The sequence below is a fragment of the Euprymna scolopes genome, chromosome 46, assembly GCF_053919585.1.
Source record: "Euprymna scolopes isolate OS-2025 chromosome 46, ASM5391958v1, whole genome shotgun sequence".
Lineage (NCBI taxonomy): Eukaryota > Metazoa > Mollusca > Cephalopoda > Sepiida > Sepiolidae > Euprymna > Euprymna scolopes.
The window spans coordinates 41,307,772-41,333,140 of NC_136527.1; the positions used below are offsets into that span (position 1 = coordinate 41,307,772).

At 34.6% G+C, this 25,369-nt stretch overlaps 1 protein-coding gene across 1 annotated transcript; it reads left to right on the top strand.

Moving 5' to 3' along the window:
- The first annotated feature begins 5,464 nt into the window (after window positions 1–5,464).
- On the top strand, window positions 5,465–18,584 carry LOC145271227 (uncharacterized). The gene is made up of 2 exons (XM_080126783.1): window positions 5,465–5,575; window positions 16,540–18,584. The coding sequence occupies exon 2, from the start codon at window positions 16,708–16,710 to the stop codon at window positions 18,085–18,087; it is 1,380 nt and encodes a 459-aa protein (XP_079982909.1). The 5' UTR covers window positions 5,465–5,575; window positions 16,540–16,707; the 3' UTR covers window positions 18,088–18,584.
- The last annotated feature ends 6,785 nt before the right edge of the window (window positions 18,585–25,369 follow it).

Here is a 25,369-nt window from a genome sequence, read left to right on the forward strand (position 1 = left end):
TTCAATGTGACGATCCCAATTCAAGGCGAGTTCCCCACACTTTTGTTTGATGGAAAGATAGGAAAAATTTCCGGAGTTATCATTAATCTCCACATTGAGTCCTCGGTTTCCCCAGTAACACAGCGACACCGCAGGATACCTTTCCATGTGACAAAAGACGTGGAGACTGTACTTAAACATCTCAGAGAAATAGATGTGATTGAAGAAGTCACTGGACCTACCCCCTTGGTTAGCCCGGTTGTGGTAGTTCCCCCCCCCCAAAAAAAAATGGTAGCGTATGAATTTGCATTGACATGAGAAAGGCAAAGGAAGCCATTCAACGGATAAAACATCCAATGCCAAATGTAGACGACTTAATAGCAGACTTAAATGGTGTAGAGTTTTCAGCAAACTAGACCTCTCCAATGCTTATCAACTAGAACTGGAAGAGTCCAGCAGATATATAACGACATTTGCCACACATGCAGGTTTATTTTGTTACAAGCGTCTAAGTTTTTGCGTGAATGCAGCCTCTGAACTATTTCGTCTCATGCCCTACCAGTACAACCTGGTATACCGTTCCAGGAAAGATGACCAAAACCCTGCGGACTATGTTAGACGTCACCTACAACACATACCATCTAAAGAAATTGTAGCAGAAGCCTACAAAAGGTATGTAGCTCAGAATACAATACCAAAATCTTTAACTCTTGTAGAAGTCAAACAAGCCACAGAACAGGACCTGCAGTTACAAAAGGTCACGGTTGCTGTTAAAGATGGACGGTGGAATGACACACAGCTGTCAAGTTTTTCCCCATTTAAGGATAAACTTTCAATACACAATGATCTCGTCCTTCAAGGACACTGGCTTGTAATTCCCTCAAAATTAAGGAAGGGATCAGTCGATATAGCCCATCAATCTCACCAGTGCATGGTTAAAACCAAGCATCTAATAAGGGAAAAGGTGTGGTTCCCAGGAATCGATCGACTGGTAGAGGAAGGAATACATGGATGCATTCCCTGCCAAGCCGCAGACCCAAGGCACATGAGCCGTGACTTCTCACCACTACCAGTTGCACCGGTCGATTTTGCAGGTCCGTTCCCATCAGGTGACTATGTGTAAGTCATAAAAGACGATTACAGCCGATTCCCTGAAGAGGAGGTAATACCCTCAATATCTGCATTTAGAGTCATTCCCCGTCTAAATATGGTCTTTACTAGACAAGGATATCCGACCGTTCTAAAATCCGATAACAGTCCGCCATTTCAAGGTCAAGACTTTAGAAACATAGCGGCACATCAGGTTTCAAACATAGACGCATTACACCTTTATGGCCTCAAGCAAATGGTGAGGTAGGGCGTTTTATGTGCACCGTAAAAAAATACGTTCTTGCAGCCATGATGGAAGGCCACAACTGGAAGACAAAGTTACCACATTTCCTAAGGCAATATAGAGCCACCCCCCATACCACCACAAAAATATCTCCAATTGAATCCTGTACGGGCCGAAAAATGAACACCGGCATACCAAATGGTATCGAAAGCCCAGTAACAGGGCCGATGCATGAAAAAATAAAAGAAAATGACTCCAAAGAAAAGGAGAAGATGAAGGGGTATGCCGATAGAAAGACAAAAACAACAGCTCTCAACCTGGGTGATAAGGTCTTGATCAGACAGAAAAAGTAAAACAAACTGTCACCACCATACAATCCTAAACCATATACTGTTACAAAAATGAAGGGAAGTATGATAACTGTTCAGAGAGGAAACCACCAAGTGACTTGAAACTCTTCTTTGTTAAAATGCATAACACTTAGGGATGAAAACCCTGACTCTGAAGGTGAGTATAATCCACACATCCCAGAAGACCTGGAGACGCCCAAAACAACAAATAGCTGACTAGTTACCGAGACAAAACCCATCTCGAAAAAGACTGCCCCCAGCTAGACTCAAAGACTTCATAATTGTTATGGCGAGATGAGCAATTCACCATCGGAATTGTTTATCGAAAGAACCTTATCACCGGTCACCGGTTGTGAGAGCCTTCCCGGGGCGGGAACACTTAAAAAGGTAACATGCTGTCTCTGTAAATATTCTCAATAAACTTCTCGATTTCTTTATTAACTTCAGAACCTCTTTATCCATTTTTTTCCCCTGTGGAATACCTTTCTTGAATATACTTTATTTACGGCCACCATAATGTAAGTTAAAAAAATAAATAAATAAATAAAATAAAATAAAAATAGTAAAAAGTAAAACAGGACAGGTCGTCCCACCAAAATGGGGAGGGATGTCCACAAGTAAAGGGACAGAACCCTAGATGAGCAATTCTCTAATAAACTAAGTTAAAATAAATAAATAAATAAATAAAATAAAAAAAGTAGTAAACATTAAAATAAGACAGGTCGTCCCACCAAGATGGGGAGGGATATGCACAAGTAAAGGGACGTAACCCTAGATGAGCAATTCTCTAATAAACTAAGTTAAAAAAAATAAATAAATACATAAAATAAAAAAAAGTAGTAAACAGTATAATAAGACAGGTCGTCCCACCAAGATGGTGAGGGATGTCCACAAGTAAAGGGACATAACCCTAGATGAGCAATTCTCTAATAAAGTAAGTTAAAAAATTAATAAAATAAAATAAAAACATAGTAAAAATTAAAATAAGACAAGTCGTCCCACCAAGATGCGGAGGGATGTCCACAAGTAAAGGGACATAACCCTAGATTAGCAATTCTCTAATAAAGTAAGTTAAAAAAAAATAAATAAATTTTAAAAAAATAGTAAAAATTAAAATAAGACAGGTCGTCCAACCAAGATGGGGAGGGATGTCCACAAGTAAAGGGACATAACACTAGATGAGCAATTCTCTAATAAAGTAAGTTAAAAAAAAATAAATAAAATAAAATAAAAAAAATAGTAAAAATAAAATAAGACAAGTCGTCCCACCAAGATGGGGAGGGATGTCCACAAGTAAAGGGACATAACCCTAGATAAGCAATTCTCTAATAAAGTAAGTTAAAAAAAAGAAATTAAATTAAAAAAATCGTAAAAATTAAAAAAAAGACAGGTCGTCCAACCAAGATGGGGGGGGAGGGATGTCCACAAGTACAGGGACATAACCCTAGATGAGCAATTCTCTAATAAAGTAAGTTAAAAAATAAATAAATAAAATAAAAAAAATAGTAAAAATTAAAAAAAGACAGGTCGTCCCACCAAGATGGGGGGGAGGGATGTCCACAAGTACAGGGACATAACCCTAGATGAGCAATTCTCTAATAAAGTAAGTTAAAAAATAAATAAATAAAATAAAAAAAAAATAGTAAAAATTAAAAAAAGACAGGTCGTCCCACCAAGATGGGGGGGGGATGTCCACAAGTACTGGGACATAACTCTAGATGAGCAATTCTCTAATAAAGTAAGTTAAAAAATAAATAAATAAAATAAAAAAAATAGTAAAAATTAAAAAAAGACAGGTCGTCCCACCAAGATGGGGGGGGGGAAGGGATGTCCACAAGTACAGGGACATAACCCTAGATGAGCAATTCTCTAATAAAGTAAGTTAAAAATAAATAAATAAAATAAAAAAAAATAGTAAAAATTAAAAAAAGACAGGTTGTCCCACCAAGATGGGGAGGGATGTCAACAAGTAAAGGGACATAACCCTAGATGAGCAATTCTCTAATAAAGTAAGCTCAGGCGGCAGTCCTCTGGCGACCGTTCTATTGTTAACGCCTATGTCCGTGTTGTCGTTCTTTAATGCTGTTTGATTCCCGCCAGACAGGACCCCCCCCTCAACATTATAAGGGGTAGGGGGGTCTGGTAATTTTTTTATGGGGGTTATTTGGTAATTGTGACCTGGTAGACCAACACAAAATCTGCTTTTCCGCATGTTTCATGTAATGTAACACGGCGGCCATAAGCGATTTTTGTACCGAATAAAAGCATTCAAATACATTAAAATACATAACTTATCCAGGTAGGTAGAAGAGTAACTCATCGAACCGAATAAAAGCATTAAAATACATAACTTATCCAGGTAAAATAACCAAATAAAAACATTACATCACATAACTTATTCAAGTTTGTAGAAGAGTAACTTATCTAAACGAATAAAAGCATGAAAATAATTGAAAGAATCAAAACAGTAAAATACATAACTTATCCAGGTAGGTAGAAGAGTAACTCATCGAACCGAATAAAAGCATTAAAATACATAACTTATCCAGGTAAAATAACCAAATAAAAACATTACAACACATAACTTATTCAAGTTTGTAGAAGAGTAACTTATCTAAACAAATAAAAGCATGAAAATAATTGAACGAATCAAAACAGTAAAATACATAACTTATCCAGGTAGGTAGAAGAGTAACTAATTGAACTTAATAAAAGCATTAAAATACATAACTTATCCAGGTAGGTAGAAGAGTAACTAATTGAACCGAATAAAAACAGTAAAATACATAACTTATCCAGGTAGGTAGAAGAGTAACTAATTGAACCGAATAAAAACAGTAAAATGCACAACTTATCCAGGTAGGTAGAAGAGTAACATATCGAACCGAATAAAAGCATTAAAATACACAACTTATCCAGGTAGGTAGAAGAGTAACTTATCTTACTTTGTCATTTTTGGTTTGTTGGCAAAATTCCCCAAACCCGTGAATTATTATTAATTATTTTGAATGCAACTAATATTTTTTTATCATAAATATTTTTCTACCTTATTTTTTGTTGCGGTGAAAAGTGAAGATACAGAAGAAAATAATTAAAACTAATTATTGCAGTATTCAAAAAAAAAAACAAAAAAAAAAACGGAAGAATTTTCGTTTCGTTTCCGTTCTCACATCAAGTTCCGCTTTTTGATACAACTTTGGGACGAACTATTTTTCGTTGTGGGAGCCGGTAAGAAACCTGCCAATATTACCTTTTATTTTACTAGTTATCTTTGAAATAGGGTCAGAAAACTAGTATTTATTCTTAATGGGAATTTTGGGGTTTTACAAGGAATTTATTTAACTTTTAAATTTAGATGAATTTGTCAGTTTCTTCCAACGTGCAAACAGTTTTCATTATAATTTTTTTTTTTCACCTGTAATTTTTTACATTTAATCTCTTTAATAATTTTTTCTCGTATAGATTAACTTTAGATTAATCGGATTTGTATTACTGTATACATAGATTAATCTTTAAAACACAATCAAGAAATAATCGGAAATCTAGAAAAACATAAATTAATTAAAATACGAAACAGCGGCTTTAAAATGCTATCAGTTTCCGTCATTTGCACGTCCAATGAATTAGAGAATTAATAAAGATGAAACTTGTAATCTGTTCTCACTCATGTAAATATTAAAATGTTAAATAAAATAATACTAATTTTATCCGTGATATTCACCAAATAGATTGGCTCTATTTCGAAATAATTTATTTATTTATTTTTCCTCTTCAATTTTGTTTTCTGCGAACTTGCTCTTCCGTTCGTCATCTTGAATGTTAAGTTGAGCTTGTAAAATCAATCACATTTGAACAATCGTTTCCTTTATAAAAGCAGAAAAAGTTAATCGAAAGCAGATTATAAAACAAAAACGTAAGTATTACTACATGGCGCACGTATGTGTATTTTTTATCTTTTTTTCATCGGATTATTATCGAATGGTCACTAATTTATCAGATTTTGTTTTCAATACTGACTTAAACATAAAAAAAAAGGTCAATACGTAATTCTTCATGTTATGGTGGCCAATTCTGTATGCGTTTTCACGTACAGAATTGATAACATTTTTCTTGATTTTTGTTCTTTATTGAAACATGAAATCAGAAAAATAATAATCCTCATGAAAATGTTAATTTATTGTTGAAAAATTTTCGCTATCGATTGTTTTTATTTTAAACTGACTTAAACAAAAAAAAAATAACTTCTTTATCGTTTACCAAAAATAAATAAACAATTTTATCAATTTAATTTTATGTGTTTTTAACCGTTTGGCGTTTCACAAGTTTTAAAAAAATCAAATTTTGTTTTCACTAATGACTTAAATATAAAAAAAGGTCAATGTCTAAAATCTTTAAAAATTACAAATATTCTTTACAATGACGACTTTTATAGGTTTTCAAGGATGCTGAAAATGAATAAATATTTTAAAAGTGGTGCAGAGAATTAGTTTTCATGACATGAGGAAATTATTTTTTCAAAAAGTGAGGATCACTTTTCTATATAAATTTAATGTAAAATGAGCACCCACTTTCTGGCCACACGGTAATATTTGGGGAAGGGGCTTCCTTAAAGCCGTTTTGGTAAATTGTTACTTACTTTCAACCTTAACAGTCATCTTTACCATGACGAATTCTATAGGTTTTCGGGTATGCTGAAAACCAATATCACATTTAAAATTGACGCAAAGAAGTATTTTTATGGATATTAAGCTAAGTAATTCTTTATGTTATCAGTGGTGGCCACCATTCATAACATAAGGAATTACATTGCTTAATATTTGGAAAACTCGTTATTGTCTTTTTTACTGATTTTTTTCTTTCCAAGAATAAGTTTACTTTTTCTTTTGTTAAATTTCTTAACATGCATGCATCTGATAATTTAACATTAACATTGGTAGATGACACTCGATAACTTTGATGCTCGAGTTTTTTTCCTTTTTTTTTACATGGGGGTCACCACTTATCAAGGTCCGAAGGCCACTCAGGAATAAGGTTATTGCGTGTACAGTAATAAATGAGATAGTATTGTAGTAATCCTTAGTATTGGGGGTTTTGATAGAGTGTCTTACTTAAGGGGGCGGTTTGTCAGGAGTTTGTTTATGTTGGACTTGAAGACGTCCAAGTTGTAGTCAGGTGGGAAACAGGCAAGCGCCAGAGAGTTCCACTGGCATGCACTTCTAAGAAGCTTTGTTCATGGAATCTAGGTTTTGATTTAGGCACAGATAAAGAGTTGGGAAAATTATTGACAATAGTTTCAGCAAGACGTGTGTTTCTCGTGAAAGATTGGTGAGGGGGGGACGAGGGATTGGAGCTCAGACGAGCACCTGCCATGGAAATAACGATAAAACAAAGACAGGCTTGCAACGTCTCTTCTGTGGGAGAGAGGTTGCAGGAAAGAGAAAAGGGCATCTCCCACTAAACCACAAAGTCTATTTTGTACTCTGTCAAGGCAGGATAGGCTGTTTTTAGCAGCTCTTGCCCAGATGTGGCAGCAGTACTCCATCCTTGGACGTACTTGGCTTTTATACAGATAGAGAATTGCATCAGTAGTGAGATATCTTCTGGAGCAGTAGAAGGATCCGACCATTTTCCCAGCGTCCCTGGCAACAGATTTGATGTCCGTGTTCCATTTTAGATCAGGAGTAAAGGTCAAACCCAGAAGCTTGTCAAAACATGAAGCCTCCCCAAGATGAGAGCCATCCATTTCAATTGATGCCAGATGGGGATCAGAGCGTTGATGATGTAAAGATAGAAGCTTGGTTTTGGATGAATTAAAAGTGACCAGCCACCTCTTCCCCCATTGTACCATGCACTCAAGATCAGAGGATAGAGAATTAGAGAGAACTTTATCATTTACAGCCTACGATGTGTTGCCATAGATGGTTGTGTCATCAGCATAGATGTCAATGAATGATTTAAGTATGTGTTTTGGGAGATCATTGATGTAGATCAGGAAGAGAGTTGGGCCAGGATGGACCCCCGGGAACTCCAGTATTAATACTGTGGGCCTCTGATTTCTGCCCATCAACCACTACTCTTATGATCCTATCAAAGAGAAATGATTTAATGATTGAGAAAACATTTCCAGTAATACCATAGCTGGAAATCTTGGAAGTAGTCGTTTATGCCATACCTTATCAATGGCCTTCGATATGTCAAGAGCAATTGCCCTGGAAGGAAACCTTTGTCAAGAGATTCACTAATCCTATGTGATATAACCGTTGCTGTAGATCTTGCAGAATGGAAACCATATTGCATGTCAATAAGAAGATTGTTTCTGTTGAGGTGCTTGACTACTTCTTTATTTAATATGGATTCCAACAACTTACTCATGGCACACAGGAGACTTATTGGTCTGTACTGAGAGGGAGATGACTTTTCACCTGAATTCTTAAATACAGGGCATACTGATGAGGTTTTCCAGGGTGTTGGAAAGCACTTCTCCTTAAGGCAACGCTTAAACAGTTTTGTAAGTATGGGGACAAGTTCTGGATGGAGCTTTTTCAGCACTATAACTGGAATGCCATCAGGGCCAGTTGCTTAACTGGAATCAAGGTTCTTGATTAGCTTGGCGACCTCACGCACAGATATTTGTATGTTGCATAGTGTGTTGTCTGTTATAGGGGGAAATACAGGGAGTTGATGGTCATTGTCACATAGGGTAGAATTAGCTGCAAAGTTCTTAGCCAATAGTCTGGCCTTGTCTGAAGCTGACGAGATGACCTCAGGTCCATTGATGATAGTTGGGCTGGAACGCACACTTCTGTTCAAGATCCTGTTTGATATTTGCAAAAACTGGTGGGAACCAAGCCACTGCTCAGCTATTTTGGATTTAACAGACTGAGCATATAGCTCTCTTGCATATGTTATTACTCTTTTACAGTGGTTGCTGGCAGTCCTGAAAGCAGCTTTAGTCTCAGTACATCTATTATGTTGGTAGCTATGGAAAAAGTGATTTCTGTGCGCGATAACAGCAGCACATTCAGGGGAGAACCATGGCTGGCTGGTAGGTTTTTGTTGGAATTTTTTGGATGGTATTAATCGGTCTATGCCTACAATTAACCATTCGGTCAGGTCTGATACTATAGCGAACACATCCTTTTTAAACATGGAATGCAGAGGTAGGTCAGATATGAATGTACAGAAGCTATCCCAGTCAACCATAGAGTATCGATATACAGTACGGTGGAGGGGTTACGTCTGAAAACTTATTACATTTCACTTTTATCTTAACTGATACAATGGAGTGGTCAGAGGATCCCAGAGAAGATAGAACGGAACATTAACACAGCTTAGGGGAAGTTGTGAAGAAAAGGTCTAGAAGGCTTGCATATTGACCGTGTGTATCGGGCACACAGATGAGTTCGTGAACAATCTGAGTGAGGTCATAGAGAATGGCAAAATCATGACAAAATCACCTCTTGTCATCGGTTTTGAGTGGGTCAGCCATTCCACGTTATGGACATTGATGTCACCGCAAATGTAAATGTTAGCCAAAGGATGAGCAGACAGGATGTGGTCAATTTTCTCAGATATGCTCTTAAAGTTAGTAACCCCAATGTTGTGGGGGTTATAGAGGGCAAATATAAATGCAGTGGTGTAAGCTAGTGCAACCCAGAAACATATATAAGGTAAATTAGGGTCTTCTCTGGAGATATCCCGACCACATCATATATTCCATGCCCAGAGCGATCTTGGGGGTCAGATTTACATGTTAAGTTGGAGTATCCTTTAATTTCGTCTAGAGAAGTGGTTGGCCCTATGCCAGTTTCTCTTAGAAAGAATATGTCCTGGTTCGTCTCCTGTAATTGTGTTTCAACCTCTGGAAGGTTGGAACATAGACCCCTGATGTTGGAGAAGGAGACCTGGTAGTAGGGGTCTATGTTGGAGGATGGGGTTCTAGGTTTATTCGTGTTTCTGTTTTGGAAATTTGTCATGATTGTTGAGGTTTTTTGGTTTGTGGAGCAGGTCAGTAGACTTGGTTGGAACAGGACAGAGAGGGAAAAAAAGAGAGAGAAAAAACAAGAAATTTTTTTTGTGGCACGATAAGGTAAAGCCATAACAATTACCCACTAGTTTGGCATCGAGAGGCCCTACGATAAACTACTGTATAGTCAAGAGTCCATTCACCAAATGGCAATACAGCAGCCCTGGATCTTTGCATCTGCTAATAGGACAGCCTCCTTTGTGGTTAATCCAAGGTTCAGGTCCCTGACTATCAGGCGGGTAACGTCAGCTCAGATGAAACGTTTACCTCCAGCACCCTTACATGACATGACCACAAGGATAGACATAGAAACAGAAATTTTCCATCTCAGGCTACTCTTTACAAAGTCCAACCGACCTGGAAAGCAGCTTTTTCTTCACCTTTTGTCAGAAAAATCATTCATTGGAAATGAGGACTGAAGGAAAAAAAGGAGAAGCAAGAGTTACTGGAGCTGCGGATAACACATCCACATGCATTATCTACTCTCCATTGAGAAAAAAAAACTACAATAAATAAAAAAAAAACGGTGAGAAGGACTTATTTATATCTACTTAGTATAAGTCCGTTGCCCCATTCCACGCTTGGGATAGTACTTGAAGATAGTCTCCCCTCCCATGTTAATGCATGGATACTTTTTGCCTTTATCTAGGTCGAGCTAGGATGTTAAACCGTTTCAGCTCCACCCCATAATAAATATGCTATAATGGAACTTTTATCAGATTGAAAAAGTCTGGTTATTTTTAACTCGTTTAAAAAGCTGGTTAAGAAGTAATACCTTAGGGTTATGCATTAACTTTAGTTAGAAGTAATGCATACTTTAAAAGAAAAAAAAGCCGCGTGTTTTTGAGTTCAGATAATATGCAAATATAATTTGGGAAATGTTCAATTTCATGGGAGATTTTTTCTCGTTTTAAATATAAAGAAAAGTATTGGTTAATAGTATTTTTGACAAAATAGATTTAGGAGAAAACAAGACAAATATTCAGAATTAAAGTCAAACCTGTGATAATGAAAAATGAAAAAATAAACATGTTAGTGTTTTTAGATTAGTAGGCTGCAAAAGTTACGAACAGAAAAGTTTCTTAGGGGTCGACTTAGCTTTTTTTATTTTTTTTTTTATTCAATTTTCACCCCAAACAAGGCACAGTGCCACTTTGAAGCAGGGGGCTACTATTAGGGAATTAATTAGCGGGGTCATTATGAAGGGAGAAGAGTAGAAAGATGTTTGTTAACATTACACTTGAACTTCTGCATATCATTGCAGTTGGGAAAGCAGAATCCCGGAAGGGAGTTCCAAAGACCCGCAGTTCTGGGGAAGAAACTATTGGAGTAAAAGGCTTTCTTGCACCTAGGGATCTCCACTGTAAAGGGATGAGACTTAGTAGCTTGTCGGGTTTGTCGGGGGTAGTTACGTCGGGGAGGTACAAGTGTTTGCAGTTCGTCAGAGCATTCACCATTAAAGTATTTGTAGAACAGGCAGAGGGATGCAACATCTCGTCGATGGGACAGAGGTTGAAGCCCAGATGACAGTTCAGGACCTATCAGGTTTGCGACTCTTTTTTGAACCCTGTCCAGGAGCGAGAGACAAGCAGCAGATGCACCAGCCCAGATGTGACAACAGTACTCCATACATGGGCGAATGGTTGCCTTATAGAGGTATAGGATACTGGCAGGCGTAAGTAGTTTTCTAGCACGGTAGAGGGAGCCAACCCCCTTGCAGCAGCCTTGGCAATGCTCTCAATGTATCTATTCCAGTTCATATTCCCTGTAAACGTTAGGCCGAGGAGTTTAAAAGAAGTACTTTCAGGCAATGTGTTCTTGGCCATTGCTATTGGTGGTAGAGAAGGTTTCTTGTAGTTATTGAAGGAAACAAGCTTAGTCTTAGCAGCATTGAATGAGACCAACCATTTTTGTCCCCATTCCACTACGGATTGGAGGTCATCCTCTAGTGTTTCTGCCATTTTCTTGGATATGTGTTCATTTGTTTTCCCCTCATATCTGTTATAGAGAGTGGTGTCATCGGCAAATATACCCATCTCCGAAACAATATTATCAGGGAGGTCGTTTATGAATATCAGGAACAATAGAGGTCCAATAAACAAGAAAAATTCATTTCTTTTGTTTCATAACTTCTTCATATGTCAAAATGGTTAGCCGAAACCATCTTCCAAAGTGTCACGTATAGAACAAATCCTGAGAAAAAAATATTTTATTCAAAATAGAATATAGATCTTACCCAACCTAAACAATTCCCTCTCACTTGTTCCTCTTCCCCACTTCCAAACTCCGAGCCAACTCTAGGCCTTTCCAAATGGATCCTATTATTGTGCTTGACAACACAATTGATGCAAATGGGAGATAACTCGTGTTCAAAATATTTGCAATTTTTGATGTCATGCTATGTGTCATGACTCTCCGTTCCATCAATAGCCTTTCCCATTGATGTTGACTTCTCCATATTGAGATATCAGTTTGTTCTGTGGCTCAATCACTATCCAACTCATTGGACCTTCCTCTATTGACGTTGCCCACAGATGTTTCACATGCAACTTCTGGTGGTTCTTATAAAAAAAACAGATCTCCAATCTTAAAATCTACTGACTTTATTTTCTTATTCTTGTTCTCTATCAGTTTTTCCTAACTTCCTGAATGTTATTCCTTACCAAAGTAAAAGATCAATGCATTTCTTTTAGAGTGATCTCGTGTTGCTCATCACCATAGTATACTCTACAAGGCATTAATATATTATCTAATGGCAGGATTACGTCTATGTTGTACATTTCCTCATCAGGTGTACTAACATCTCGGAAATCTCAGAAACATTTTTTATAATTTGTTGATAATATGACGTCATACCAATGAAAGCTCTGGCTTTTCTCACAGTAGTTGGAGTTGAGACTTTATCGATTTGACTTTTTCCAGGTCTGGCTATATATTCCGTTCACTTACTTCGAACCCCAGATCCTGTTCTTCTAAAATCTTACACTGCATAACTTTGAAACTGAGGTTGTGCTCATGTAAACTGGCGAGTAGTACCCTATCTATGTGATCCAAGCGACTTTCCATAGAATCTTAAAATATTCAAATATCATCCAAATACAGTAATGCATAATCTTTGTGTCTCTCTAGAACTATGGACATTAATTCCTGGAAAACCACAGGATCATTTGCAAGTCCAAACCGCATCACAATGAAGTACCCAGACTTTAGATCTAATTGGCAAAGTATTTTGCTGATCCTAACGATGCATATATTTCATCAATGACAGTTAACGCTCAGACATACTTCTTTGTGACTTTATTTAAAGTTGTAAAATCTATGAAAAATCTTTTATTAACATCCTTCCTTTCTAGTAACATTATCAGAAAACTCAATGGACTATTGGATCTTTCAATTACGTCTGCTTACATCATTTCCTCGATTTCAGAATCTTTTTTTTAAATTACGTTTTCACCCCAAACAAGGCGCATTGCCACTTTGGTGTAGGGGGCTACTATCAGGGGCAGCAACTATGGGGTGGCTATGTTGGGATTTGGGCAGCAAGATGTCGGTTCACGTTGCACTTGAACTTCTGCAGGGCAGTACAGTTGGGGAAGCAGGAACTTGGAATGGAATTCAAGAGTCTAGCGGTTCTGGGAAAGAAACTACTGGAGTAGAAAAATCTGTGGGGGTGGGATTAAGCTGCCTGTCGGGTTTGTCGAGGGTGTCTACGTCGTGGGGGCACAAGTGTCTGCAGTTCGTCATAGCATTCACCATTAAAGTACTTGTAGAACAGGCAGAGCGATGCAATGTTTCATCGATGGGACAGAAGCTGAAGCTTATATGCCAGTTCAGGGCCTATCAAATTGGCGACTCTTTTTTTAACCTTATCTGGGAGCGTGAGACTAGCAGCAGATGCACCAGCCCAAATGTGACAACAATACTCCATACATGGGCGAATGGTGGCCTTGTAGAGGTACAGGATACTTTCAGGTGTCAGTAGTTTTCTAGCACAGTGGAATTTTTTTGTTCTAGCAGTGTTCAATACGGGCATCTCAGTATGGGCTCATGCATTCAAGTTTGTATACACATCTCCACCATATCGATTCTACCCAAGTCCCCATTCTCCATAACAAACCCTATTTTGCTTCAACAACGTATGAACTTCGGCATGGTAATCTTGGTAATGTTACCAGCCACACTAGACTCAGCAATTTGGCAGCCCTTCTCAATGTGACTTTTTGTTGGTGTTGTTCATTATGAGAAATGGAAACTTACGAGACCCTTCAATGTTTACCACTACATTAGTTACTGATACTCTGCTAAGATTGCTAATGAATCCACTATTTGTTCTATCTCATATTTTAATCCTTGACCATTTGTAAAACCCACACAAGCCATGCATGTATGCAGATGCTGTTGTTTTAACATAATTTCCTGTGCTAAATGAACTATATATTCTCTACTTGTTTTTATGTCTGTCCCCATGTCTTGGGAAACTGCCTGGACTCATAGCCTCAACTAGAATCCGCCATCATATGTGACAAACCTCCATGGCTCGTCTTCATACTTCTGGTTTGTGTTGAGTCAGATCTTCTATTTAACTTCTGCTAGGGCTTTTTGATAAGCTGCTTGAAGATCCTGTGGCTCGTGTCTTATGACAACAATCTTCACATCCCTATCCTAATAGGATATTAGCAGTCGATATGCACAGTCAATTTTTTCTAACCCAGAAAAATGTGCATTTTGTTTTTGTATAAAAATATACACACTTATATTTTCTGTTTCATTACTGCCTCATATGTGTGCACCTAGCTAGAGATGGAGAGTGTGGACTAGGAGGTTGGTAAATGGAACAACGATTGTGTGCTGTTGATTGCCGGCTGACTGTAGGCCTCATCTTTTTTCTCTGTGCTATATATGTGACCTGCTTTTTGCTCACGTTTGATCATTGTATGCTCTTTCAGCACTAACGATATAAATTCTGACAACCTAACCCCATCGTTTACTGCATTTGCTACCAGCTGTCATTCCTTAATATATTTTAATATGTAAACGGTATGTAAACTTCAATTGTCACAATCTATATCATGTAAACAAAGTAATATTCTGTGTCATACAACACAGAGCAAAATAATATGTACTAATAACAATATCAAAATTAGGTGGAATGTTTTAGAAAACAATCCACCAGAGAGCTAGACACAAGATATTATTCAAGAGTGATTCAACTTTACAGAAACATGTTGTGCATGTCAAGCTGCTTATGGAAAAATCATGACTAAGATATTTCATGTAAATATGGAAAATTATACAAATGTGAGCCATGTCAGAATATAAATAGATGAAGAACGGAACCTGTCTTTATTAGAAAATGGGATAAATTATTTAACATGATATGGAAACCATTATATATATTTGTTTACTGTTTTGAGGGAAAGAATTTCAACAAAGTGCCCGATTACAAAAAACTTTTTTTCGATATAAGAGCTTAATATTTATTTAATAGTACAGAAGTTCAGAAAAACATTGGTACCGTCAGTTTTAAGCCCAACATAAATGGGGCCAGTTAATAGTAAAACGTAAATGATGTTAGGCTCTCGTCAGCCATGCTGTGTTTGTCTCCTGTTTCTGTTAGAGACAAAAACAACATGGCTAACGAGAGCCTAACATCATTTACGTTTTACTATTAACTGATCCTCTTTATGTTGGACTTGAAACCGACGGTACCAATGTTTTTCTGAACATCTGTACTATTAAATATATATATATATATATATAAATATATATATATATATATATATATATAGTAAATATTAGTAAGATGTGTCTATACATATATATATAGATGTATAAAAATTTAATTTCAAAATTTTGGTTTTAATATTAAAAGCGCGTAATATAAATTTTTAATTGAAATTAGATTTTAAATCTAATATAATTTAATTTTAAAGTTAATAACAATTTAATTTTAATCTAATATAATTTAACTTTAAATCTAATAAAATTTAACTTTAAATCTTATATAATTTAACTTTAAAGTTAATAAAATCATCACCATCCAATAAATATGAAAGGGGGGTTCACAAAACGAGAGTAAAACCTGAACTCGTGATGAATATATATTTCTACTTCTGGTTATAAAATAGATGAGTATTGGCTGAAGAGAGCTTGATATGAGTATCTAAAACGGCCCTAATTATCGGGTTTGAGACCGACGGTATGAATGACTTGTGTCATCTAATAATTTTCTGTAAATAAAAAATATATATAAATACCCTCTTATTTTCGGATTTTCCTCATAATTGAGCACTCTGCTGGATTTCTTTTTCCAAACAACTAATTATAATATGTAGTAATAAATAGTGATAACAAAATAGTTCCTTAAATTTATACAAGGATTGTCTGCTAGGACCCGTGGTGCTATGGTTAGAGTATGTGGTGAATTCAGTTGTAAGTTAAATACCACTGAACATTGAAGTTTCAATCCTCAGTAAGATTTAGAATAGTTTTTAAATTACTTAAAATTTTACCAAGTCATCGCTAACAATACAAGAGTATGCAAATCTGATGTATTAAATAAAGGGTTCCATTCAGAATAATGTACAGATTCCTTAGTGGAAGAGAAAACTTCCAAAGTTGGACAAAATACACCTGAATAAGATGGGAAGTAACATAGAAACATTGCTAAAATAACACCTAAATATTTGAAAATAGAAACAGATTTATTTTGTTAATAAAACAGTATTGCATAAACCCATACTCATTTTATTTTGAATGTCATAAATAAATGTTTTGGATATTTTAAATAAATCAGCATAAATTCAATTTTACATGAAATGTATTTTTCAAAATTCGTTTTATATTTCCAGAACAAGAATTAAAGAAATCGCTTTTGGATAAGTTGGAGCTTTCTTCATTGGTGATTTAAAAACTGTTTAAACTTATTATGAATTTCTTCATATAAATTTCCTAAAGTTGAAATTTATGAGCTTATCTATCATCATACACTTCGCTGCATTCACTTTTTCTGGATTCATATGCAAGCAACCATGGGAGCCAAACAACATTCTTGCGACGTGTGTGGTTCTTCTTTTTCACAGAAGTCACATTTGTTGACTCATATGAACAAACATACTGGAGAGAAACCACATTCTTGTGAAGTATGTGGTTCTTCTTTTTCACAGAAGTCAAGTTTGTCGACTCATATGAAAACACATACTGGAGAGAAACCACATTCTTGTGAAGTATGTGGTTCTTCTTTTTCACAGAAGGCACATTTGTTGAGTCATATGAAAACACATACTGGAGAGAAACCACATTCTTGTGAAATATGTGGTTCTTCTTTTGCATGGAAGTCAGTTTTGTTGAATCATATGAAAACACACACGGGAGAAAAACCACATTCCTGTGAAGTATGTGGTTCTTCTTTTGCATGGAAGTCAGTTTTGTTGAATCATATGAAAACACATACGGGAGAGAAACCATATTCTTGTGAAGTGTGTGGTTCTTCTTTTGCACAGAAGTCAAGTTTGTTGTATCATATGAAGAAACATACAGGAGAGAAACCTTCTTGCGATGTGTGTGGTTCTTCTTTTCTACAGAAGTCAAATTTGTTGGCTCATATGAAACCACATACTGGAGAGAAACCACATGCTTGTGAAGTATGTGGTTCTTCTTTTTCACTGAAGTCATATTTGAAGAAACATATGAAAACACATACTGGAGAGAAACCACATTCTTGTGAAGTATGTGGTTCTTCTTTTGCATGGAAGTACGTTTTGTTGCGTCATATGAAAACACACACGGGAGAAAAACCACATTCCTGTGAAGTATGTGGCTCCTCTTTTGCAAAGAAATCAACTTTGTTGACTCATATGAAAAAACATACGGGAGAGAAACCACATGCATGTGAAGTATGTGGTTCTTCTTTTGCACTAAAGTCAACTTTGTTGAATCATATGAAAACACATACGGGAGAGAAACCACATTCTTGTGAAATATGTAACTCTTCTTTTTCACAGAAGTCAAATTTGTTGTATCATATGAAAAGACATACGGGGGAGAAACCACAATCTTGTGAAATATGTGGCTCCTCTTTTGCAGATAAATCAACTTTGTTGACTCATATGAAAAAACATACGGGAGAGAAACCACATGCATGTGAAGTATGTGGTTCTTCTTTTTCACAGAAGTCAACTTTGTTTAATCATATGAAAACACATACGGGAGAGAAACCACATTCTTGTGAAATATGTAACTCTTCTTTTGCACAGAAGTCAAATTTGTTGTATCATATGAAAAGACATACGGGGGAGAAACCACAATCTTGTGAAATATGTGGCTCCTCTTTTGCAGATAAATCAACTTTGTTGCGTCATATGAAAACACATACTGGAGAAAAACACATTCGTGTGTAATATGTGGTTCTTCCTTTGCACAGAAGTAAAATTTGTTAAGTCACATGAAAACACATGGAAGACTGGAAGACAAACAATATTCTTGTGAAGTATGTGGTTCTTCTTTTGCCTGGAAGTCAAGTCTGTTGAGTAATATTATATGGTTCGTTTGCATAGAAATTAAATTTTTTGACTCATGAAAACACATATTGGGGACTAACCACATTCTTGTAAAGTATGTGGTCTTTCCCCTTGCCATAGATGTCAAATTTGTGAAGTCATATGAAAGTACATAGGGCTATGGAAGAAGAACCTGAAGTCCTACCTAACTTATATTTCTGGTGAACCAAGTGCAAAAGAGATCCAAACAATTGCAGTTAAGGGAGCTTAAAGGTACTAAAAAGAGCTCTCGGTTTGTTTTAATAAAAAGCAGGGCAATTTTGGCAGCTGGTTTTACTGCCCAATACCCATAATTACAACCGTCAAAGGAAGAAAATTTTCGAAAAAGAAAAACAAAACCTGAATATTCCATGTTAATAGCAAATCCTGGGAACATGTACCTAAAAGAACAGTCCGAAATAAGTCATACACTATCTGCTTTAATTACAAAGTGACAAGTGTAGTTCGTGCAACAGAGAACTTAGTTTGAGCCATTTGACATTTGCTAGAGTATGGCTACTATACAATGAAATACAATGGATTGTGTAAATATATCCACATCATCTGTAAAATGTTGAATATTGAATGCTGCAGCAAGTACTGGGAACAACAGTTGGACATATACACCATAGACTATACGATTCCTATAGCTACATGCTTAGAAACAAAAGCTATTAAAGTTGACATAATAAAATGAGACAAGAAGAGAAAGAATCAACCTTAGAAGTATATTTCCCCAATATTATTTGGTTGAACAGAGAAAAATATAACGAAATACTAGGGTTTATGTACGAGATAGAAAAGAAACTGTAATCTTTAGAAAATATGTATTCCAGTTATTATAGGAGGAACTTAAATTAGACAAAAGAATTTTAAACAACTACCTGGCAAATATACCTGCTGACCCAAGTGCAAGAGAGATTTGCATAGAAGAAACATTTGTTGTGTCATATGTAAAAATATACTGAATTCAAAAGAACTAGAATGGAACATACAAATATCTATGTATCTCTTATAGAGTTTAAGCATGTGCCTCAGGTAGGGAGCACTTTGATTTCTGAGGACTTCGAGTTGTCAGGTTTATTCGACACTCCGTTTTTAAAACTTCCAATCCCAAACTTCAACATTCTATTATCAGAACTTTTAAAATTATTTTCAAAACGTCCAAATCCACAAGACACCCTGTTGTTAAACCTATTAACTCCACAACTCGACATTCTGTTGTCAAAACGTCCAACTCCAAAACTCAACACTTTTCAAGTTTACTTGCACATGCCTACATACCTGGCACATTTTTTAAACTCATCCTCTATTCTGTACAAGTCTTTTTTAAATTCACCTGTTTCTTTTGCATAGAAATGTCGACATTCTGCATCGCTGTGATGAGCATTACACATAAAACCAATTGGATGTAACCATTTTAGGGTTTCTCTTTATTTTTTATTACACAAGCGACCTTTGCACCCATGCAAGCCAAGTTTCAATTTTCCCTACAAAGTAAAATAAGAAAAACTAAAAAGCCACATTTGTGTATGTTGCTCTTCTCTGACGAGAGAAAATAATATGATCCTTTGATTTAGTTAATAATTTTTTTAAATAAACAAATTTTTTATTCTCATGTAAATCTTTAAAATGAAAGAGCATAAAACTTTTATGCTAATTTCACGTCTTAACAGGTTTTATGAAATCAGCTTTAGACAAACATGCGAACAACCATGTTAGTCCTTTCGATTTTTTGTTACACAACCGACCCTTTGAAGGACGCACACATGCTAGCCAAGTAAGTTTTAATTTTTCCTACAAAGTAAAATAAGGAAAACTGAAAATATTTTTTTTATGATGTAGCGCTTCTGTTTATATGAAATCAGCATTAGACAAACATGCAAACACAAAATTGTACTGTTTTCAGATTTTGTGAATGTCTGGCATCTGGTAGTATGTTGCATTCACAAATGATAACATTTTGAAAAAATTAAAACCATATTTTTGTATTCTTGTTATATGTGTGTGTTGGTATTCTTGTTATATGTGTGTGCTTGTGTTGGTATTTTTGTTATATGTGTGTGTTGGTATTTTTGTTATATGTGTGTGTTGGTATTTTTGTTATATGTGTGTATTGGTATACTTGTTATATGTGTGTATTGGTATTCTTGTTATATGTGTGTGGTGGTATTTTTGTTATATGTATGTGTTTGTATTATTGTGTTAAAAATTTGTGTTACTTTCTCATGCAAAAACGATAGAAACGAATCTGATACTTTGATTATCTTAATAATTTACTTTTAAAAACAAGTTTTTATTCTGGTGTAAATCTTTAAAATCACCAAAAGAACATACAGCCTTTATACCGAGTTCAACGTTTTAATAGTTTAAAAAAAATGTTTTTTTTTAATTCAATACATCTCAATGAAACGTCTATTTTATATCAAGTTTTTATGTTCAAATATCTACTTAAGATTTTAGCCTTATTATTGTCGTTTTCATATATATTTTTGTAATGTAGCTCTTCTGTTTATATGAAATCAGCTTTAGACAAACATGCAAACATACAATTGTACTGTTTTGAGATTTTGAATTTCTGGCACCTGGTAGTATACTCCATTCACAAATGATAAAATTTTGAAAAAGTTAAAACCATATTTTGGTATTCTTGTTATATGTGTGTGTGTGTGTGTGTGTTATTATTGTGTGTTGGTGTTATTGTTTAAAATTTGTTACTTTCTCATGCAAAAACGCTATTGATTATGTTAATAATTGTCTTTAAAAAAGTTTTTATTCTCGTGTAAATCTTTAAAACAACCCACAAAAAAACATTCATCCTTCATGCAATAAAACGTTTTAACAGTTCTTTATTTGTTAAAATTTGATACATCTCAATAAAACGTTTTAAGAGTTTTTTAAAATTTAATACATGTCGATAAAATATTTTAAGAATTTTGTTATTTTTTAACAGTTTTTTATATTTTGATACATATCAATAAAACGTTTTAACAATTTTTTAAAAAATTCTATGCATCTCAATAAAACATTTTAACAGGTTTTCATTTTTTAAATTTAATACATCTCAAGAAAAATATTTTACAGTTTTTATTTATTTTTTGTAAAAGTTAATACATCTTTATAAAACGTTTGGACAGTTTTTTTAGTTTTTAAAAAATTTAATACACCTCAATAAAACGTTTCACAGATTTTTTTGATTTTTTTTTAAAAATTCATACACCTCAATAAAACGTCTAATTTATTTAAAGTTTTTGTGTCTAAATATGTTCTTAAGATTTTAGCCTTTCATCGTAGTTGTTTTCATATAAATGTTTTGTGTGCAAGATTTTTTTAAATAGAAGCAATCTTCAATAAGTAATGACCTTGACCCACTTCCGTTTGTCTGATCTAGTAGAAATATTGCATATGCTATGATTTATATGTTTATGGGTCATGTGGCAAATTAAAACTCTGAAATAATTGTTGTTCCTGATTTACAAGAGTTTGAAATTGGTTAGGTGTGAAATAGATCCTGTCAAGTATCATGCAGTGATCAGTTGTCTTATTTGAAATCACGCACACCACAGGAAACTTTTGATGAAATTAGAAGAAACGATGTGACATATACACAATACACATTGATCGAGATCAGAAGCACAGACGTCTATGAAATCCTCTGCCATGCAATTACTCTGCATCGCGTTGCATCATCCGATTTTCACGTTTTGAACCTAGAAAATTGTTTTTGAAAGGAAAGCGTTTTCCAGATTATGCAGCTTGAATTCTGAATTTTCACATCGTCTCAAAAACCTATCTCCAGTGATGCATTAAACGATGCAAGAAATGTATAACTTTGGGATGTTCTTATCTAGAAAAACAAACTAATAACTGTGGCAATTTTTGTTCTACTTATATTAGAAATTAAACTGTGGCATTATCATTTATTGCTGCAACATCAGGATATCGATAAAAATTCAACAATTATAAACTTATTAATCATATAAGCCTCGGTGTAGATAATAAGTTACGTAGCAATTATGTTTTTAGGGATTGTTTTATATTTATGTGAACGAATCTTTCTGCTTAGAATTATTGATCTATTATCATTGGATTATAACATTTTGCACAGGGTGTATTTTTACTTTGTTACAACTTCTTTTATGTCGTAATTATTTAAATGTGCCCACCCAAGTCACCAGCGATATAAAATTTTGTGTTAAATCATTTCTTAAACTCCATTGTTAAAGGATCGAAAACCTGAAATAAAATTAACAAAATGTTAGAATAGTTAGTTTAGGAAAAATACATTGTGACGTACATATTTAATATAAAGAAAATATATTAAACATTAATGAATATTACAGTCACCCGTAAGCAAGTGCTAATTTATACATAAACAGAATTTTTTAAATTAAAATTTGACGAAATTTTATAACATGTTTATATCTAGAATTTTATAATATAATAGTTATTTTCAACCCGTGAGCGTTCCTTATTAAAAGTCGTGTTTTATACAGAAAGCAAAGTAATCACAAAACTTTGATAGGTGTGAGCCAATATGTTCATAGTGTGAATAATATGCACATTTAAGTAATATATTTATGTGAGTGTATGGCTCTGTGTATGTGTTGATTTACCTTGTTCTTTTTAGTTCGTGTATAGCTGTGTGTTGCAGACTCTCGCTAACGTGTAAGAATATGTGTATGAGATGAAGGCATGTATGTGAGTTATTGAAGATTCCTTTTCGCCTCTTTGCCTCCTCTGACCAAGTGCAGAGAAAGGGGTGTTGTTTGCCACAAATTTTGCGTATTTCGGTTCAGCAAGCTTGAGAAATTTGCAGAAATCTGATTGTCTTACCCAAGGTACTAGTTATATAGGCTTGGTTAATTTAACTTAACGTAACATATTAATGTTCAACAGAAGTTTGTAAACGGTCTTTTCATAAATGGATGCGTTTTTTATCACTTTTGTGTTCGCCTTCAAGCGATCGAGAATTTTTTTGTAGTCGATTTGCCTAAAAATCCATCATATTCTTGTGATTGTTGACCCCTGACCCTCATTGTAACAAAATTTAATTAAACTCTCTTCTATACTCAAACACGTAAGATATTTCTTTGCCATATCCTGTGACGATTGCATTTCTTATGCGTTTATCTAGGGAATGAAACTTTTAATCCCACCACCTGCAACACGGCATATTTCGTTTGTCGAAGTGTTATCCTGACATGTACGACCCTTACTGGTTCTAAAGTGTATACAATTACGAAATTGTTATTAAGTCACGATTCCAATATATAAAAATTAGAGTGTAATTTTTCTAGTTTAAAACTGTCGAAGGTTATGAATATTTTGAGTTAACACGATTTTACAAGAACTAACTTGTTTTGGAAATGACGATAGGAATTTATCACCACCACAAAGTATACAATAAGTTTCTTCAATCCTCAAATATAGCACGCCCATCCATACACCACATAATATTTAAATACCCTAAGAAACACATTGGTAGTAACTTTATGGTGGAATGTGATTAATCGTTTATAACTAATATGTAGTTAAAACTTTCTAGCTTTAAAAAAGGACAGAACAAACACTACACTGAAATACTACCAAAAAGTATGATTTGTTTATATGCATTATAGGCATCCAGTTAAGGTTATTTAGAATTAAGGTTTCTAAAATTAAGCTCTTAAAAATGTCAAATTAATTCAGCTTCAAACACCTTCTTAATACTTTACGGTATAAGTTATATAATATTTGTGATCTGAAATAAGTAGATAATGCCTGGGATAATGGATTAATGAAACGAAACACAATTGACTTTGACGTTCACCAATCGCGTATTATAATTATTGCTAATAGCCTGAGAAATATCTACCATGGTATGTGAACGGAGCTTCCCAGGCATGTTTTGCAGGCTAGCGTGCTTTTCTACTTGAGCGCTGACTCTTTAAATGCCTCTTTCCAACTCAGGTATCTCATCTTTCATAAGTTTTTTCATTGTCACAAGCAGTTTCATTGTCACAACTGGTGGATCACTATGTGCCAACAACGGAACCCTCATTTGTTTTTTCTTGCCACACAAAAGACTTAGAAATGCCCTTGGAAATCTAACAGAATAAATACATTTAATCGAAATGGAAAGACAAATTCCATTAAAATATAACTTTTACAGAATAAGTATCGATCTTTAATCCTAGTTAATTTTTTAGTTAGAAATTTTTTTTCTAAGTACAATTGTTTCGATTTTCTAATTGTTATTTTTATAATCGTATTCAATTTATATTTCGACCTACGCATATGATAATTACTAATTTAACACAATTATGTTATCATAACCTGGGTTGTACTCTCGTCACTCCCTTCAACCTGATTGCAACTAAGACGATAACACGCAAAGACATCCACTTACAAAAAAAGGATGCAATACCCGAAAGTAAAGACCATACGACATTATCTTAAGCAAGATGAAAACGGCCATTTTACAAAATTGATTCTATTCAAAAATGTGTTAAGACAAAGATAAAAAATAAAAGTTTACAGATGGCACAATAATTGTTTGAACGCTCCATATATTTATATACGTTCAAAACACATGTCCATTCAAAATAAAGTAATAACTCGGTAGCAATATATATATATATATATATATATATATATATATATATATATATATATATATATATATATATATGAAATAATAAAAACAGTCGACAAAACAAAGATCGGATTTTTACACATGTCTACCACACCACCAATATTAGACACAACTTTAATTTATATAAAAAATCCAGCTTCACAAAATGTTCCCCCTAATCTGATTTCCCGAAAAGATATTCTGTTTCAATTGCACACAAAGCCTTGTCAGAACTCTTACCAGTTCTTAAAAACCGATAGCTATTAAGGTTAAAAGAAATATATATTCGCCAGCCAGCAATCTTACAGCTGCTGCTGATGTTCTCACACGTGCTATGTTACACTGATCCAGAAAAAGTTTTACGTATTTTAGTATTTTGTAAAATGAAAACTAACATAAAAATATATAAATATGCATACATATAAAAATATATACATATGCATACATATAAAAAATATATACATATGCATACATATAAAAAATATATACATATGCATACATATAAAAATACATACATATGCATACATA